Here is an 18,855-nt window from a genome sequence, read left to right on the forward strand (position 1 = left end):
TGAAGATAAGTAATTTCATTGTACTATGTGTTTCTTGAATAATAATCCTTCTCTCTAACAGTGTGCCGTACCGCGTGTTATTGCAACCTGGACTCCTTGAGCTCCTACCAACTCGGCCTCCTACTTATTTGCATTTAGTAACGAACTGAAAACACCCACGCGTTTTGTGCCTCTAAACAGTGAGACACAGTATGTCATAGCGTAATACCAACTTTTCAACACCCTTGTCATAGAAGGCAGCTACCTGTGATTTCTGCTAATTCCTGCTAAGTCTGCAGCTCACTGTGTGTGCCAAAATGCTGTTCTAAAAGCGAGTGGAACATGTGAGCGAAGTCCGGGCTGTATGGTATCAAACAGTTTCCATCGAAAACGCTGCAGGAAAACGCTGCAGGAAAACGCTGCAAGAGCGTCTTTGTTGCACCTGCAGTGTGCGGCCGATGATTATCATGAAGAAGGAAAAGCATGACTCTTACGTTATGTGGGCCGCATGAAAGCAGGCGAAACGCCTCAGCAGGACTTCAGAAGAGACTCTTTTCTAGGAATTTTTACTGTGTGCGCAGACGTGGCGTGTCTCGATAGACTGGCGTACTAGAGACACTGCGTATTTTTCCAAACCTTGATTGACATTTCAATATGGTTTTTATTTCATGGCCGGTCGGAGGTTGTGAAAAGAATAGCCCTCGTACATAAACGACAGGTAACGTATCTAGGAACCACCAGTGTGTGTCAGGGAGAACCACTGTACGAGTCTATGTTTTCATAAAACGAACGTATCGTGTGCTGATACTCGGACCAAATGACTAATTTAGAATTAGATTAAGTGGAGACTTTTATAATGTAATCGGTTTTTATTGCTAGAATTTATTTATTTATGTAACTACAATAATTTTTTCTTCTGTCATTCTCAGCTAAATGATTGTAGTAGTTGTTGTATGGTTTTCATTCGTTACAAGGTATCAAACCAGAGAGATGACAGCAAAAAAAGTACCTGAGAATCACAATAAATTTACAGAAGAAGAAAGTGGTTTTGAAAAATGATGTGAATTGTTAAAAGAACGTGTGGTTGTCTGTGTCTGCATTTGCCGCAGCAGCAGGCACTGACTGACCTTCGCGGCGGCCATTGGCTGCTGGCAGGATCGGCACCACCAGGGCGGCTCCTCCTGCTCGTCCTCCGGCTCCTGCTGCAGGCTCTCCTCCGCCGGCACGCACACGCCCTCGCAACCCCTGGGACAACCACACCGCACACTTCAAGCTGCGTCCACAAATACCACATGTCAGGTGGCTGTAATTAAAGTGCAGATTGCGTTAATACGAAACCGATTTACCCCAGAAAAACATTACTTCCAATTCTAGCCACCAGGAGCAAATACGGCTCTGTAATTGAAAGAAAGACGAGCAGGACGTGTGGGAATGGCATAATGTTAATGTTATTATTGACCGATACTTAGACAATTTGTTCAGTATGAGCACCGTAGACGTCGATGAGATGCTGTACAGCGCCAGATTTGCACCTGTTGGCCAAAATTAGAACTATTTTTTCCAGCCTAAATATTAACGAATTGGAATGTGTACCAAGTTCCGCTGCCATAAGATAGTTACAGCTCACACTGGTGAGTACCGGCACTTTAGTTACACTACTGGCCATTAAAATTGCCACACCAAGAAGAAATGCAGATGATAAACGGGTATTCATTGGACAAATATATTATACTAGAACTGACATGTGATTACATTTTCACGCAATTTGGGTGCATAGACCCTGAGAAATCAGTACCCAGAACAACCAACTCTGGCCGTAATAACGGCCTTGATACGCCTGGGCATTGAGTCAAACAGCTTGGATGGCGTGTACATGTACAGCTGCCCATGCTGCTTCAACACGATACCACAGTTCATCAAGAGTAGTGACTGGCGTATTGCTCGGCCAGCATTGACCAGACGTATTCAATTGGTGAGAGATGTACAGGACATGCAACATGTGGTCGTGCATTATCATCCTGCTGAAATGTAGGATTTCGCAGGGATCGAAAGAAGGGTAGACCCACGGGTCGTAACACATCTGAAATGTAACGTCCACTGTTCAAAGTGCCGTCAATGCGAACAAGAGGTGACCGAGACGTGTAACGAATGGGACCTCATACCATCACGCCGGGTGATACGCCAGTATGGCGATGACGAATACACGCTTCCAATGTGCGTTCACCGCGATGTCGCCAAACACGGATGCGACCATCACGATGCTGTATACAGAACCTGCGTTCATCCGAAAAAATGACGTTTTGCCATTCGTGCACCCAGGTTCGTTTGAGTGCACCATCGCAGGCGCTCCTGTCTGTGATGCAGCGTCAAGGCGTAACCGCAGCCATGGTCTCCGAGCTGATAGTCCATGCTGCTGCAAACGTCGTCGAACTGTTCGTGCAGATGGTTGTTGTCTTGCAAACGTCCCCATCTGTTGACTGAGGGATCGAGATGTGGCTGCACGATCCGTTACAGCCATGCGGATAAGATGCCTGTCATCTCGACTGCTAGTGATACGAGGCCGTTGGGATCGAGCACGGCGTTCCGTATTACCCTCCTGAGCCCACCGATTCCATATTCTGCAAACAGTCATTGCATCTCGACTAGTGAGAGAAGCAATGTCGCGACACGATAAACCGCAATCGTGATAGGCTACAATCCGACCATTATGAAAGCCGGAAACGTGATGGTACGCATTTTTCCTCCTTACACGAGGCATCACAACAATGTTTCACCAGGCAACGACGGTGAACTGCTGTTTGTGTGTGAGAAATCGCTTGGAAACTTTCCTCATGTCAGCACGTTGTAGGTGTCGCCACCGGCGCCAATCTTTTGTGAACGCTCTGAAGAGCTAATCATTTGCATATCACAGCATCTTCTTCCTGTCGGTTAAATTTCGTTTCTGTAGCATGTCATCTTCGTGGTGTAGCAATTTTAATGGCCAGAAGCGTATAAACTCTTACTATGCACACAAAGTATCTCGAGTCCCGACATGATACTATCAGCCGCGTTACTCTCTTGGCAACGATTATAGACCCATAAAACTTTTGAGGTTTTCACGGCCATATCTCTGTGTGTAGGCTGTTGGCGCTTATCTGGAGATATCTGGGCAACAGTCGTTTAGTGCCTTCTTTTTTTCTTTTGTGCCGTTCAACCAGCACAAGTGACTAGCATTCTCAAACATTCATCATCCACTGCCGGTACCAGTCTGGAATAGAGTCTGTGGCTGACGCTGAAATGGCGAGCTGTTCTCGATCGATGGTTATGCACGGTAAGCAGAAGAATGCCCGTCCTGTGGGGGCGTGAAACAAGAAACCAAAGTTGTACGACCTGCCCTGGAGTGATGTGGAGCTACGTTCTCTACATTTGGTGAGTTAGCGCAGCTGCGCAGGGAGAGGGGGACGGTGAGTAGGAGGGGGGAGGGGGGGGGGCTGCTGGCATTGTGCTGCCCACTTTCCTCTTCTTGTCCTGGTTGATATTCCATTTCGTCCATGACATGATCAACCTGTACCAGTCTTCAAGGGTGAAAACTGGAAAGGATTCGATTGTCTTCAAGTCTTCATTTGAGACGGCCATCCATAGCACTGTCAGTTGGTTCTGAGTGAAGAAATTGGTTTTGGCTGGGAGAGGAGGTTCGGTTTTGTCAGGATGGGTGAGAGGGTAGCGATTGTGGTAATGAGGATAGGTGCCGTCCCGAATTGATGATGAGATCTCCTACAACGGTGTCTTCACGCTTCTCCCCGTTGGAGACAGTCACGTGCAGGCGCTGGAGCAGCCTTCGTGGTCTGCTGGGCGCGACAGTTTCGGGAGCGGCCAGTTGCGTGGCCGCTGGGGACGGGGTGGCTGGAGCAGGCGCCTCTTCTTCTTCTATGGCCACCTATATGCCCTCGTGCATCTCTTTGGAAACCACAGAGTGCGTACCCCGTCGTCAGCCCATGGTGCGGGAAATGGCGAGGACGGGTGCCTCTTCTTCCCCGGCGCCTGCAGCGCACGGTGGACATCCTCCAGTTCCGCTTTCCAGGGAGTGCTCTCTGCCGAAATGGCAGTTTTGATGACGGCGACTGCGTCGTCGGTGGCAGTACGCAGCTCCACGCTCGCCACCGGTGTCGAATTCCGCGTCTTCACGGCGACACGGCCCGTTTCACCCTCTCGAGTAGGGGGAGCGGGGGCGGGGTGGCGGCCGTCGCCTCCTGCTCGATGCCGCTCTCTACCGCCTCTTCTTGGTGGCCGCCTTGCAGGCGGATCATCTCTCCGCGGCTCCAGATCGTGATGTAGCTGTAGCCTGAAAATTCGCCGTGTATGTGCCGCCATAGTTGACACAGGTTGGCATGGCGTCAGGTTCCTTCGGACAGGGGCGTGTCTCCTGGGTTTGTGCGCGTCTCGAGGGTGCCACGGCGTCTCTGCAGTACTTGGCGACGTGACCAAGCTTCTGGCGGCGGTAGCACGCTTGCATCTTGTTCTTCGTCGTCTTACTGGCACGGTCGTTCACGGGCAACTTGAGCAGGAACTGAACTACAGCAGCTACTTTGCCTCCCATTTCGCGTCCGAACATGTCGGCGACGTGTAGGCAAGTGAGAAGAGCGACAGCAGCAACGATGCGACCCGCAGAGAGTCGAGCAGCTGAAAAGCCTGGAACGGGGTCCACGGCCAGAGGCTTAATGTACCTATAGTTCCAACGTCTGAGGGCCTTTCGCTTCCCGCTGTGCTTCATCGCTTGCTACCCACAACGGTCGTTCGCTGCACCTTGGGAATCCAGGCTCCGTTTACCTTAAAATTTTCCACTTCCCTGTTAAAACTATTGTTATGTTTATTTGTATTGCATCCCCGAGCAAGTGGGCGAGATAGTTCCACTACACAGCGCGTGTCGCCGAATTTTATTATGTATTCGTTCTCACACAGAGCATGCTCTGTCACAGACGATTTCTCCATCTGCCCCATCCTGCAGTATCATTTATGAGACGAACTCGAAAACGGCACTCAATGTTAATTTACGTGCTAAGGTACACTCTATTACTAACGTTTCTTAAAATCCAAAATTTTTACATAGGAAACCTGTGGGCCATATGTTTAACATTTCAGAAGAGGTGGAGAGGATGACATGCCTTAAAACTGCGCTCGAGTTTATCCTCAATGGGCAGACAGAACTACATCAACATTCCATTTGGCAAACTTTGACTGGGCACACAAAACATGCACAACAGATTGGGGGGGGGGGGGGGGAGGCAGAACACGTAAAGAAGTATATTACCCTCTCCTCTGCTTTTCGTGTCATCATCTTCCGTTTGCGGTTCGCATCTCGTATGTCATTATGATGCAGACCTGTTATCAATTCAAACACTACCTGATATTTTAAGGAGGGAGACCTTTTAGCTCTAATCTTTTGCATTATGTTGGCACTTCATTTATTACCTCTTTGCACTACTGATGTGTCCTGTTTTATACTGAATGAGAATCATTCAGTGACTGTGTTATGATATTTTACATCTTCTCATCTTCTTGTTAAGTGTTATGCTGTTAAGACTGGATATCCCGGTTATGGTTTGCAGGAGATTTTCCTATCTTCTGGTGCTTTTACGTATTTATGCGGTTTCTCGTCCAGATTCAGGACAAAAGTTTATCTAGCAAAATCAGATCTGTTTATTTTGATAACACATGAATGAGAACGAGGAGATGGCAGCTCTGTCACGTCGTGCAGTGCATCGGAATATACAGAGGAACGTGAATCAGCCCGTACTACCGCACCAGCCGTCGTAGCTCATTGAGTAGGTGAGGCCTGCGCGTCGAGCGAGCAAGATGTTCTTACTTCCGACCTTACCGCAGCGCCGCGTGAGTCCAGCTTCTGTATTCTCAGTCTTGCGTCTGTATCGGGCGGTACCACATCGTTCTTGCTGGTGGAGTTTTTTATTGGTTTGTTCTCTGGCGGCGGGGTTCTCTGTCCGCGTCATGATGTCTATCGAATCTACCAAGTATATACACTCCTGGAAATTGAAATAAGAACACCGTGAATTCATTGTCCCAGGAAGGGGAAACTTTATTGACACATTCTTGGGGTCAGATACATCACATGATCACACTGACAGAACCACAGGCACATAGACACAGGCAACAGAGCATGCACAATGTCGGCACTAGTACAGTGTATATCCACCTTTCGCAGCAATGCAGGCTGCTATTCTCCCATGGAGACGATCGTAGAGATGCTGGATGTAGTCCTGTGGAACGGCTTGCCATGCCATTTCCACCTGGCGCCTCAGTTGGACCAGCGTTCGTGCTGGACGTGCAGACCGCGTGAGACGACGCTTCATCCAGTCCCAAACATGCTCAATGGGGGACAGATCCGGAGATCTTGCTGGCCAGGGTAGTTGACTTACACCTTCTAGAGCACGTTGGGTGGCACGGGATACATGCGGACGTGCAATGTCCTGTTGGAACAGCAAGTTCCCTTGCCGGTCTAGGAATGGTAGAACGATGGGTTCGATGACGGTTTGGATGTACCGTGCACTATTCAGTGTCTCCTCGACGATCACCAGTGGTGTACGGCCAGTGTAGGAGATCGCTCCCCACACCATGATGCCGGGTATTGGCCCTGTGTGCCTCGGTCGTATGCAGTCCTGATTGTGGCGCTCACCTGCACGGCACCAAACACGCATACGACCATCACTGGCACCAAGGCAGAAGCGACTCTCATCGCTGAAGACGACACATCTCCATTCGTCCCTCCATTCACGCCTGTCGCGACACCACTGGAGGCGGGCTGCACGATGTTGGGGCGTGAGCGGAAGACGGCCTAACGGTGTGCGGGACCGTAGCCCAGCTTCATGGAGACGGTTGCGAATGGTCCTCGCCGATACCCCAGGAGCAACAGTGTCCCTAATTTGCTGGCAAGTGGCGGTGCGGTCCCCTACGGCACTGCGTAGGATCCTACGGTCTTGGCGTGCATCCGTGCGTCGCTGCGGTCCGGTCCCAGGTCGACGGGCACGTGCACCTTCCGCCGACCACTGGCGACAACATCGATGTACTGTGGAGACCTCACGCCCCACGTGTTGAGCAATTCGGCGGTACGTCCACCCGGCCTCCCGCATGCCCACTATACGCCCTCGCTCAAAGTCCGTCAACTGCACATACCGTTCACGTCCACGCTGTCGCGGCATGCTACCAGTGTTAAAGACTGCGATGGAGCTCCGTATGCCACGGCAAACTGGCTGACACTGACGGCGGCGGTGCACAAATGCTGCGCAGCTAGCGCCATTCGACGGCCAACACCGCGGTTCCTGGTGTGTCCGCTGTGCCGTGCGTGTGATCATTGCTTGTACAGCCCTCTCGCAGTGTCCGGAGCAAGTATGGTGGGTCTGACACACCGGTGTCAAAGTGTTCTTTTTTCCATTTCCAGGAGTGAAGATCGTCTGGGTGTGTTCGTTTCAGTTTTGACAAGAGTACCGTTATGTTGAACCAGATTCATCACGATTAGTTGGTCGATACGAATCGAGTTACATCTGGTCGGGTAGATATTGCTTTTGATTCTGATTTGTATGCGTTTTTTGTCGAGTTCCAAGTTCCCTTGGAAGTAGACCGGTTTCTCTCTCGCGCGTTGGTTGTCAGATGATGTTCACACGTCGTGATGGTTCCGTTAGACCAGTCCTTCTTGCAAATGCCGCGATCGAGTGTATTCCAGCTGGTGTTTAAACTTTTCCACCCAGCGTGGACGACTCATTTCTTAAGGCGGCCTTGCTTCCTTTGAAATCGCTCGGCATACCCTCCGAGAACGCTGGTCCTCACAAAACGCTTGCAGTGTTACAGCGCTATCCGACTCGTAGACATATGTGTTCAAGGGTATATTCTTCCTCACCTAAATGTTTATCGTTACCGGATTCATGTTGCTTACGCAGGGCAAGAAGCAACCTGCTTCCCTTGTAACGTAAGTGGCCATCTCAGATCCAGTTCACGTCCTGTCAGTGTTTCAAATTCGTCCTATAGAAAACTTTGTGCAGTGATATTAACTGAACCAGTGTCTTCGTAGTCTGCTGTCAGCACTTCTCTAGATATAGAGGTCGTTAGGGAGACATTACCCTCTCCGCCCCCTTCCGCCGCCCCCCTCCCCACTCCGTGCGACTTTCAGCAAATATCGGCACATTCAGATGCGGCCCATGCTGCCGTTAAGGCGTCGGCACCGGTAGTACAATTTGAAAGCTTGCAGACTCAGGAAGATGAAGATTCTGAAGCCACCCTCCTCAATCTTGCCTCTCCGAGGAGGTGGTGGTGGAAGGTGCTTCTTCCAGTGGTGCTGCTTTGAATACTGTCTTTAATTGCCCGCGCAGCTGCTACGGTCGCAGGTTCGAATCCTACCTCGGGCATGGATGTGTGTGATGTCCTTAGGCTAGTTAGGTTTAAGTAGTTCTAAGTCTAGGGGACTGATGACAGTCCCATAGTGGGGGGGTTGGGTTGTTTGGGGAAGGAGACCAGACAGCGAGGTCATCGGTCTCGTCGGTTTACGGAAGGATGGGGAAGGAAGTCGGCCGTGCCCTTTCAAAGGAACCATCCCGGCATTTGCCTGGAGCGATTTAGGGAAATCACGGAAAACCTGAACCAGGATGGCCGGACGCGGGTTGAATCGTCGTCCTCCCGAATGCGAGTCCAGTGTCTAACCACTGCGCCACCTCGCTCGGTTGAGTCCCATAGTGCTTAGAGCCATTTTTGAACCATTCTTTAATTGCAGTTTTTGCCTCGTCGGGGATGACAAGGCTGGTTCTACATCTACATCTACATCTACATGGATACTCTGAAAATCTTATTTAAGTGCCTGGCAGAGGGTCATCGAACCATCTTCACAATTCTCTATTATTCCAATCTCGTATAGCGCGCGGGAAGAATGGACACCTATACTCGTATCTTTCCGTACGAGCTCTGATTTCCCTTATTTTATCTTTGTGATCGTTCCTCCCTACGTAAGTCGGTGTCAACAAAATGTTTTCGCATTCGGAGGAGAAAGTTGGTGATTGGAATTTCGTGAGAAGATTCCGTCGCAACGAAAAACGCCTTTCTTTTAATGATGTCCATCCCAAATCCTGTATCATTTCTGTGACACTGTCTCACATATTTCGCGATAATACAAACCGTGCTGCCTTTCTTTGAACTTTTTCGATGTTCCGTTAATGTTGAAATGAATATTGCAACTGCGTATTCTTCTCCACCTGCAGAAACGTCTGTTCCGATGTCTTCCAATGATTTGACGGAGACATTGTCTACGGTTCTACCTTTACACTGTTCTAGCGCAATACCACCGTCTCCTCTTTCTGATACGGTGGAGCAACAGGTTACTGTGGATTCTCTTGCCGGTAGATGATGCAGACAGCTTCAGACGCTGCATTTCCTGTCTCTCTTTTATCCGATGATCATGTTGACCACTCACGGTTGTGTTTCTCACATTCCATTGTGCGCAGTGGGGACCCCTCCCTCCCAGCAGCGGACCTTGATGAGCCCCCTACCCTCTCGCGTCGGGAAATTATATTGTCGCGACGTGGTGTGAAACAATGTTCTCAACTTGAGCTTGCAGCGCCACGCCGAAAGAAACAAAACATGAAATCTGGACCCTCCGCTGCGGAGAATTCAAATCCTGTGCCTTCTTCTCCACCATCTGCCGTTTTTGTGGATAGCGGGAAGTGATGCATAAGTTATATTATAGTTATCCTTTCGTGCCTTACATATATTAACTAAAGCAAACGTATACGTTTCTTACCTTAAATTCTAATAGCATAATCTCTCCATTACGGTTTGTTGCGTTACGACAGTTTATTTATGATTCCCAAGCTGATGTCGTGTGTTTGGAAGAAGTGTTATTTGATGTGTCTTGGCTCCCAGAGTATTGTATGTTTTTTAATTTTGCCCAGGAAAATTCCACTGGCATGGCCGTGCTCTGTAGGGACGGTATTCCGTTGACGGACTTTGAAATGCTGGACGATAGTCGAGATATAGGCTGTCGTTTTAATTGGCTCATCTTAATTTTTTTATGCTCCGTCTGCATCTGGTCGTACATATGATCGCTCACCTTTTTATGAGAAAGATGCCATTTATTTACTTCGTCAAAATCCGCAGAAAATTTTGATGGGGAGATTTTAACTGCGTCTTACGTCCTGTGACTCACACTCCCAATTATAACTTTTGTCGTGAACTTAATGATATGGTGGCGTCGTTGAGCATGCGGGACGCCAGGATCTGCAAGTATCCCACAGTAGTGCGGTTTACGCATTTTACACCTACTTATGGTAGTCGACTGCACCGTTCTTATTTGTTGCTCTACTGTGTAGCCAGGTTTTGTCAATTGATGTTAGTCCAACCAGCTTCATTGATCACTGCGTTGTTTTAGTGGATCTTAACCACCCCCCACAGTGGATGCATTTTTCTCTCCCTGTTTGAAAGCTAAACATTTTAAATGTGGCGGATCCATCTCTGGATGATATCACCGATATCGTTTGCGAGCGAGACCCCGTTCTCAAGTGCGTTACCGCTTAAGTCTCCTATCGATGCATCTAATTTGTACGTCTGGTAAGTGAGACGTGTCTCCTTTCCCGATTTAGGTGTTCATATGAATATGCAAGGAAATGATGAAAACGTGATCGTTTGTCACATAAGCTGCAACAAATGAACGCAACAGTTTCACAATCAGACAGTTTCCCTCTGCTCTGCCAAAACATATGTTTTTAACATTTTCGACGTTGCGTTCCGTTTTGGAAGTTTCGACTCTTGAATTCCTTTGTTACAACATAATTCACATCCGTTTATTTATTGTTCACACTTCTGTAAGACATTCTTAACGAATGACTCATATTCTAGAACCAATGTATAGTATTACTACTGCCAAGAATACAGAAAGAGAAAAAACAGTTCAATGACCGGACGGACAGTTCATACTGTTGTGAAAAAAACAAAAACAAATAGCATGAGGGGGGATTTTGAACATGACTCGTCCGATTTATAGTTACACACAATAACCACTTCACCACGACGTTGAGGCTGTTTCGTTTCTCTCGATATTGCACTTGTTAAGGCTGGACCGTTTATTGTTTTTCGTTTGATTTTTTTTTCACAGTTCACTACACCTTCTTACTGTTTTCATGGTTGATCTGTGTGTCAGCTTTTGATGGCCTACCCACTGGGCCATCTTAACACTAAATCAGAGGGTGGTGCTACGGGGAGTTTCTCTTGTAAGCGCTTCTCTCTTTAGGAAGAAATGGTCTTAGGTTTTTACGATACTTTAAACTCTGTCCTATTCGATCGAGTGCCTTTCCTTTGCTGCTGGACCATCTTTACCTTTCATTACTCAATATGTTTTAATCTTTGGTCTATCATCATGATGTTGTTTATATGTGTTCGACCCACATTAGGTAACCCAGAAAATTTTACATAAGCGTAAAGAATCATGCGGCTGTCTTATTCCATTAGTGGATGACGAATGCATGATCGAATGTGAATCGATTTCCCACAAGCTGCAGCCCCATCCCCTTTTACACTCTGACACTACGTATTTCATTCCTTTCTGTGCCAAAGTTAAATTCAGTGGTAATACAGATCAATTTTCTTTGTATTGTCGTAAATATCTGTGTTAATCTCAGACTCAGATTTACTGCTGTGAACGAATACCACAAATGAATAAACGTACTGTTATTCATGTTCATAGCTGCTTAAGAGATGCCGGAAAGAGGTCTGTGTGTGACTCTCACACATAATTCTAACTGCTTTCGCTTTTGCAATGAACAGCTTTTACGTAAGTAAGGAGTCACCACGGAGTATTGTCGTACAAGACATCATTGAATGAAAGTGTTCAAAATATGTTTACATACAGGCTTCTATACCCCCTCAGTTGACAGTCATCCTTATGGAAAAAGTATCTCATCTCAATTGTTTCAGCGGTTTTCATATAGTTTTTTTAACTTTTATTCACTTAGAATTTTCTATCCAGTTCATTATTTATTGTTCGCTTACCATGTTAATGGAAGATGAGATATTTTTGAAGCTTCAAAACCGGATTGAGCTGTGTTTTTGCAAAGTTTAAAGCTGCTCCATTTGCGCAAAACCAGTTCATAAATTATCAGAAACATAATTTAGTGCTTTTCATGTTGCTGCTTCTTTGCCCTGCTTGACAACAGTACTTGTATCGTCTGCAAACAGGACTAGTTCCGTCTCCCTATTCAAACAAAATAGCATACAATGGTCATAAAGAAGAAATAGCAGTGGGCCAACGATAGAACACTGTGGGTGTCCCACTGTAATTTCTCCCCATATGATGTGGCATCTCTCTTAGTATTAGTAGTACAACCTAGGGCAATGGTCGTCAAATGTTTTTACTCAAGAGCCAATACTGACAATGTGGGGCGGTGCCTCGGGACGCATGTCTGCCGTTATTATTATTAACAACTGGTAACCTACGTAAATTAGTATGTTGCGCATCCTCAGTAGACTAGGTGTTGTAAGGGCGCGATAAATTGGCCGCCGGCCGCCAAGTACACATCGGTAAAAGTCTGTGTTTTTCAGAACACTTCTTGTCGACTGTTTTTCTTTTTGTTTTATTTGTTTTGTTTTGTTTCAGGTTTCTGCCAACGTCAGCTACCCACTTCTCCACAACAATTGTCTGACGACGTGTTGTTGTGTTACCTGTGTTAGCGGATGATTAATTGATTAATAACAGTAATTTTACTTGTATTTAAATACATTATGCAATATGAGACTTGATCATAAATGTTTACTAAATGTTCTAATAACTGCGTTGTATTACAGTAGCCTTAATTCAAGATCATATTTCTCGCTACAAATGTGTACCGTATTTGAAGACGACCGTCTTCATAATGAGCATTCACGAATCCAAGTTACTCTTGTTTGAAATTTGTACCATAGCAGCTGATGGCACGAGAGATACACGCCCACGAGTTGTAACCATTGGAAAACGAACAATGAAATATTCCCCCTTCTCACATCGTCGAACCCTGCAGTAGCCACGCTACTTGCCCCTCTGCCCTTGAGGTAAGCGGCCGCCAACTTTGAGTAGCTCACGGTCGATTTCTGAAACATCAGTTAAAATTTATCACATGTTACGATATTACTGTCTCTGTAAGATATTACTGTCTCTGTAAGAATCTTTATGTGTTACTGAGCAGGAAAACTACACTCTCAAGAAGCTCTTAACGTTGACGTTTCCGGATTCGGATGTGCTAGATGCGTATTATCATAAAAGACGGCTGAACACCAAGGGCCATATGAATACTTCATTCGGGCCGAATGCTGCCGGTGGGCCGCAGTTTGACGAGAGAAACGTTCTGCATTCTAGCTCCCAAATATGAACTAAACCAGACGTGTGCTGAATACATTCGATATTTCTTGTCTAACAGTAAATTATGATTTACTCAGTCACATGCTTTCAATGCTCTGTTAGTAGAATGAGAACGTCTCACGTCCACTCGGCTTGCAACACCTTATAACGGAAAAAGGCAGCATAATCTCGTTACATTCCTGACTTGCCAGGACCTGTTCGTCAAGTATACACTAATAAGTCAAAAGATTATGATCACTGCCCACCGCGATGTTGGATGCCGCCTGGTGGCGTTGCGGGCACGTGACGCGTAATGAAAAGTACACTACTGGCCATTAACACTGATACACCAAGAAGAAATGCAGATGATAAACGAGTATTCATTGGACAAATTTATTATACTAGAACTGACATGTGATTACATTTTCAAGCAATTTGGGTGCATAGATCCTGAGAAATCAGTACCCATACCAACCACCTCTGGCCGCAATAACGACCTTGATACACCTGGGCATTGAGTCAAACAGGGCTTGGATGGCGTGTACAGGTACAGCTGCCCATGCAGCTTAAACACGATACCACAGTTCATCAAGAGTAGTGACTGGCGTATTGTGACGAGCCAGTTGTTCGGCCCCCATTGACCAGACGTTTTCAATTGGTGAGTGATCTGGAGAATGTGCTGGCCAGGGTAGCAATCGAACATTTTCTGTATCTAGAAAGACCCGTACAGGACCTGCCACATGCGGTCGTGCATTATCCTGCTGAAATGTAACGTCCACTGTTCAAAGTGCCGTCAATGCGAACAAGAGGTGACCGAGACGTGTAACCAATGGCACCCCATACCTCCACGCCGGGTGATACGCCAGTATGGCGATGACGAATACACCCTTCCAAATGCGTTCACCGCGATGTCGCCAAACACGGATGCGACCATCATGATGCTGTAAACTGAATCTGATTCATCCGAAAAAATGACGTTTTGTCATTCGTGCACCCAGGTTCGTCGTTGAGTACACCATCGCATGCACTCCTGTCTGTGATACAGCGTCAAGGGTAACCGCAGCCATGGTCTCCGAGCTGATAGTCCATGCTGCTGCAAACGTCGTCGAACTGTTCGTGCAAATGGTTGTTGTCTTGCAAACGTCCCCATCTGTCGACTCAGGGATCGAGACGTGGCTGCACGATCCGGTACAGCCATGGGGATAAGATGCCTGTCATCTCGACTGCTAGTGATACGAGACCGTTGGGATGCAGCATGGCGTTCCGTATTACCCTCCTGAACTCACCGATTACATATTCTGCTAACAGTCATTGGATCTCGACCAACGCGAGCAGCAATGTCACGATAAGATAAACCGCAATCGCGATAGCGTACATTGCGACGTTTATCAATGTCAGAAACGTGATGGTACGCATTTCTCCTCCTTACACGAGGAATCACAACAACGTTTCACCAGGCAACGCCGGTCAACTGCTGTTTGTGTATGGGAAATCTGTCGAAAACTTTCCTCATGTCAGCACGTTTTAAGTGTCGCCACCGGCGCCAACCTTGTGTGAATGCTCTGAAAAACTAATCATTTGCATATCATAGCATCTTCTTCCTGTCGGTTAAATTTCGCGGCTGTAGCACGTCATCTTCGTGGTGTGGCAATTTTAATGGCCAATAGTGTATATAAGGGCAGCAGAGCCAGATGTGGGATCACCCTAGCGAAGACATGGGCTGCAAATGGTAAATCTACTGAGATAAGCGACTTTGACAAGGGGCATACTATTATTATGAACGAGTAACTCGAAAACGGCAAAGTTGGTCAAATGTTCACGTGCTGCTGTCGTGAGCATCTACGGGAATTGTAAAAATTAAAAAAAAAAAAAAAGATCTTGTTCTTATATTGTTCCACTCCACTGTACTCCAAGACAAGAGCTTGCTAATTAGTGCATCAAGTGTTGCTTTAACAGTCAGTGACTGTAAATGTTTTTATCTTTCATGTAGTAAAGTGAACTAATATTTCCTCATGTTGAAGTTCAGATGAGCCATCTCCAAGAGCAGCCATAGGACCCACAATTATGTCCAGACCATTTTAGTTCCATGGGGTCATAACAACACGCAACATAGCTCATCCGTTTTAAACGTCTGTCCAATTCGACTGTCACAGTCCGTGACCAAACATCGAGCGTACAGAACTACAGAGTCAAATGTTGGACATATACGACTCTTCACAGAACATGGGGTTCGGAGGCTTGTCTGCTCTGTAAAGTGAAATATATGGTGATCTGTGGCATCTGTGACGAAAGAGCCGGCCGTTGTGGCCGTGCGGTTCTAGGAGCTTCAGTCTGGAACCGCGTGACCGCTACGATCGCAGGTTCGAATCCTGCCTCGGGCATGGATGTGTGTGATGTCCTCAGGTTACTTAGGTTTAAGTAGTTCTAAGTTCGGGGGGACTGATAACCACAGATGTTAAGTCCCATAGTGCTCAGAGCCATTTTTTCTGACGAAAGAGCACAATTCTGGTGCACGAACAAGTGTTTCGGAGTACAGTGTTCTTCTGACATTGTTGAACATGGAGCTGCGTAGCTGACCACCCTCACTTGTTCACATGTTGACCTAACGACATCGTCAGTTACGATTGCAGTTGACACGGGACAATCGGGATTCGACCAGCGATCAACGGAAACGTGTCGGCTTTTCGGGTGAATCACATTTTTGCTACACTACGTCGATGGTCGTCTACACACACGCCGTCATCGAAGTGAACGGTGGCTCGAAACGTGCAGTGCGCCGTGCGCTGGTGCGAGCAGCATCATGCTGCAAGAGACATTCTCCTGCGCTTGAATGGGCCTTGTGGTAGCAGTCGCAGACACGCTGACAACTGCGAACCACCTGAATCCTTTCTTGCTGTATGTCTTCCCCGTCGGTGATGTATTCTCTCAGCAGTAAAACCGTCCGTGTGTGGGAACCAGAACCGCGCCACTGTGGTCTGAGGAGCATTATACTGAACTCACCGAATTCGCCCGATGTAAATCCTATGGAACCCACCTGGGACTCTATCGGACCCTATCACGGCGTATACAGATCAGCGGCCCATTATTTACTCGACTTACGTGAGCTGTGCGTAGGCATCTAATGCCACATACCTCCACAAACAAACCACCATACTGTCAGGTCTTTGACGCACAGAGTTAGTGATATATTTCGTTGCAAAGAGGAAAAAACGAGCTATTAAGTAGATGGTGATAATGTTTTGGCTCATCAGTGTATAAAATTCTGAAGGTGACAGGGGTAAAATACAGGGAGCGAAAGGCAGTTTACAATTTGTACAGAAACCAGATGGCAGTTATAAGAGTCGAGGGGCATGAAAGTGAAGCAGTGGCTGGGAAGGGAGTGAGACAGGGTTGTAGCCTCTCCCCGATGCTATTCAATCTTATACTGAGCAAGCAGTAAAGGGAACAAAAGAAAAGTTCGGAGTAGGTATTAAAATCCATGGAGAAGAAGTAAAAACTTTGAGGTTCGCCGATGACATTGTAATTCTGTCAGAGACAGCAAAGGACTTGGAAGAGCAGTTGAAGGGAATGGACAGTGTCCTGAAAGGAGGGTATAAGATGAACATCAACAAAAGCAAAACGAGGATAATGGAATGTTGTCGAATTAAATCGGGTCACGCTGAGGGAATTAGAATATGAAATGAGACACTTGAAGTAGTAAAGGAGGTTTGCTATTTGGGGAGCAAAATAACTGATGATGGTCGAAGTAGAGAAGATATAAAGTGTAGACTGGCAATGGCAAGGAAACGTTTCTGAAGAAGAGAAATTTGTTAACATCGAGTATAGATTTAAGTGTCAGGAAGTCATTTCTGAAAGTATTTGTATGGAGTGTAGCCATGTGTGGAAGTGAAACATGGGTGATATATAGTTTAGACAAGAAGAGAATAGAAACTTTCGAAATGTGGTGCTACAGAAGAATGCTGAAGATTAGATGGGTAGGTCACATAACTAATAAGGAGATTTAAATAGAATTGGGGAGAAGAGGAGTTTGTGGCACAACTTGACTAGAAGGGTCCGGTTGGTAGGGCATGTTCTGAGGCATCAAGGGCTCACCAATTTAGTACTGGAGGGCAGCGTGGAGGACAAAAATCGTAGAGGGAGACCAAGAAATGAATACACTTCGCAGATTCAGAAGGTTGTAGGCTGCAGTAGGTACTGAGGGATGAAGAAGCTTGCACAGGATAGAATAGCATGGAGAGCTGCATCAAACCAGTCTCAGGACTGAAGACCACAACAACAACAACAACAGTGTATTAAATAGGTTAGGACATTCAGGCGAGTAGACAGGGCGATGTACTTACGGCTGGGGACAGCGGAGCGCGCTGAAGAAGGTACCCATCTCGGTGGGGTCGGTGCAGCGCGCGCAGCGGCACCAGAAGAACTTGGTCTCTCGCAGGTGCTGCCTCCGGCTGGCGGTGCCCCACAGCGAGTCAGAGTAGCAGATGGTGAGCCGCTGGCCGCGCGCGATGGGCGCCGCCGCGCGCAGCAGCAGCTCGCCCGCCTCACTGAAGCTCTTGGAGCAGTTGGCGCGGCAGCTGTGCTCCAGCAGAGACGCCCACTCGTACACCGACACGTAGCTCGGCTCCGTCAGCGGCACCTCGTGCCCGTTCACCTGCGCAACGCGGGTGCCAGAACTCGCTTGAGTCAAATGTAAAGACTAAGATATATACTAAGATGGTATCTGTTCTTTCGGACATGTCCGAAAGAACAGATACCTTCTTAGTATATACACTCCTGGAAATTGAAATAAGAACACCGTGAATTCATTGTCCCAGGAAGGGGAAACTTTATTGACACATTCCTGGGGTCACATACATCACATGATCACACTGACAGAACCACGAACAGATACCATCTTAGTATATACACTCCTGGAAATTGAAATAAGAACACCGTGAATTCATTGTCCCAGGAAGGGGAAACTTTATTGACACATTCCTGGGGTCACATACATCACATGATCACACTGACAGAACCACAGGCACATAGACACAGGCAACAGAGCATGCACAATGTCTCGGCACTAGTACAGTGTATATCCACCTTTCGCTGCAATGCAGGCTGCTATTCTCCCATGGAGACGATCGTAGAGATGCTGGATGTGGTCCTGTGGAACGGCTTGCCATGCCATTTCCACCTGGCGCCTCAGTTGGACCAGCGTTCGTGCTGGACGTGCAGACCGCGTGAGATGACGCTTCATCCAGTCCCAAACATGCTCAATGGGGGACAGATCCGGAGATCTTGCTGGCCAGGGTAGTTGACTGACACCTTCTAGAGCACGTTGGGTGGCACGGGATACATGCGGACGTGCATTGTCCTGTTGGAACAGCAAGTTCCCTTGCCGGGCTAGGAATGGTAGAACGATGGGTTCGATGACGGTTTGGATGCACCGTGCACTATTCAGTGTCTCCTCGACGATCACCAGTGGTGCACGGCCAGTGTAGGAGATCGCTCCCCACACCATGATGCCGGGTGTTGGCCCTGTGTGCCTCGGTCGTATG

General features: G+C 47.4%; 1 protein-coding gene across 1 annotated transcript in view; it reads right to left on the reverse strand.

Annotated features, from left to right (window-relative positions):
* The window catches only part of LOC126235093 (SET domain-containing protein SmydA-8), a 349,448-nt gene that overhangs the window by 96,478 nt on the left and 234,115 nt on the right, over positions 1-18,855 (reverse strand). Inside the window, exons 5-6 of the mRNA XM_049943826.1 lie at positions 17,656-17,966; positions 1,107-1,224 (exon numbers count right to left, since the gene is read on the reverse strand). Coding sequence (XP_049799783.1) covers positions 1,107-1,224; positions 17,656-17,966 — 429 coding nt within the window. The remainder of the gene's footprint in view (positions 1-1,106; positions 1,225-17,655; positions 17,967-18,855) is intronic.

The sequence above is a fragment of the Schistocerca nitens genome, chromosome 2 (assembly GCF_023898315.1).
Source record: "Schistocerca nitens isolate TAMUIC-IGC-003100 chromosome 2, iqSchNite1.1, whole genome shotgun sequence".
Lineage (NCBI taxonomy): Eukaryota > Metazoa > Arthropoda > Insecta > Orthoptera > Acrididae > Schistocerca > Schistocerca nitens.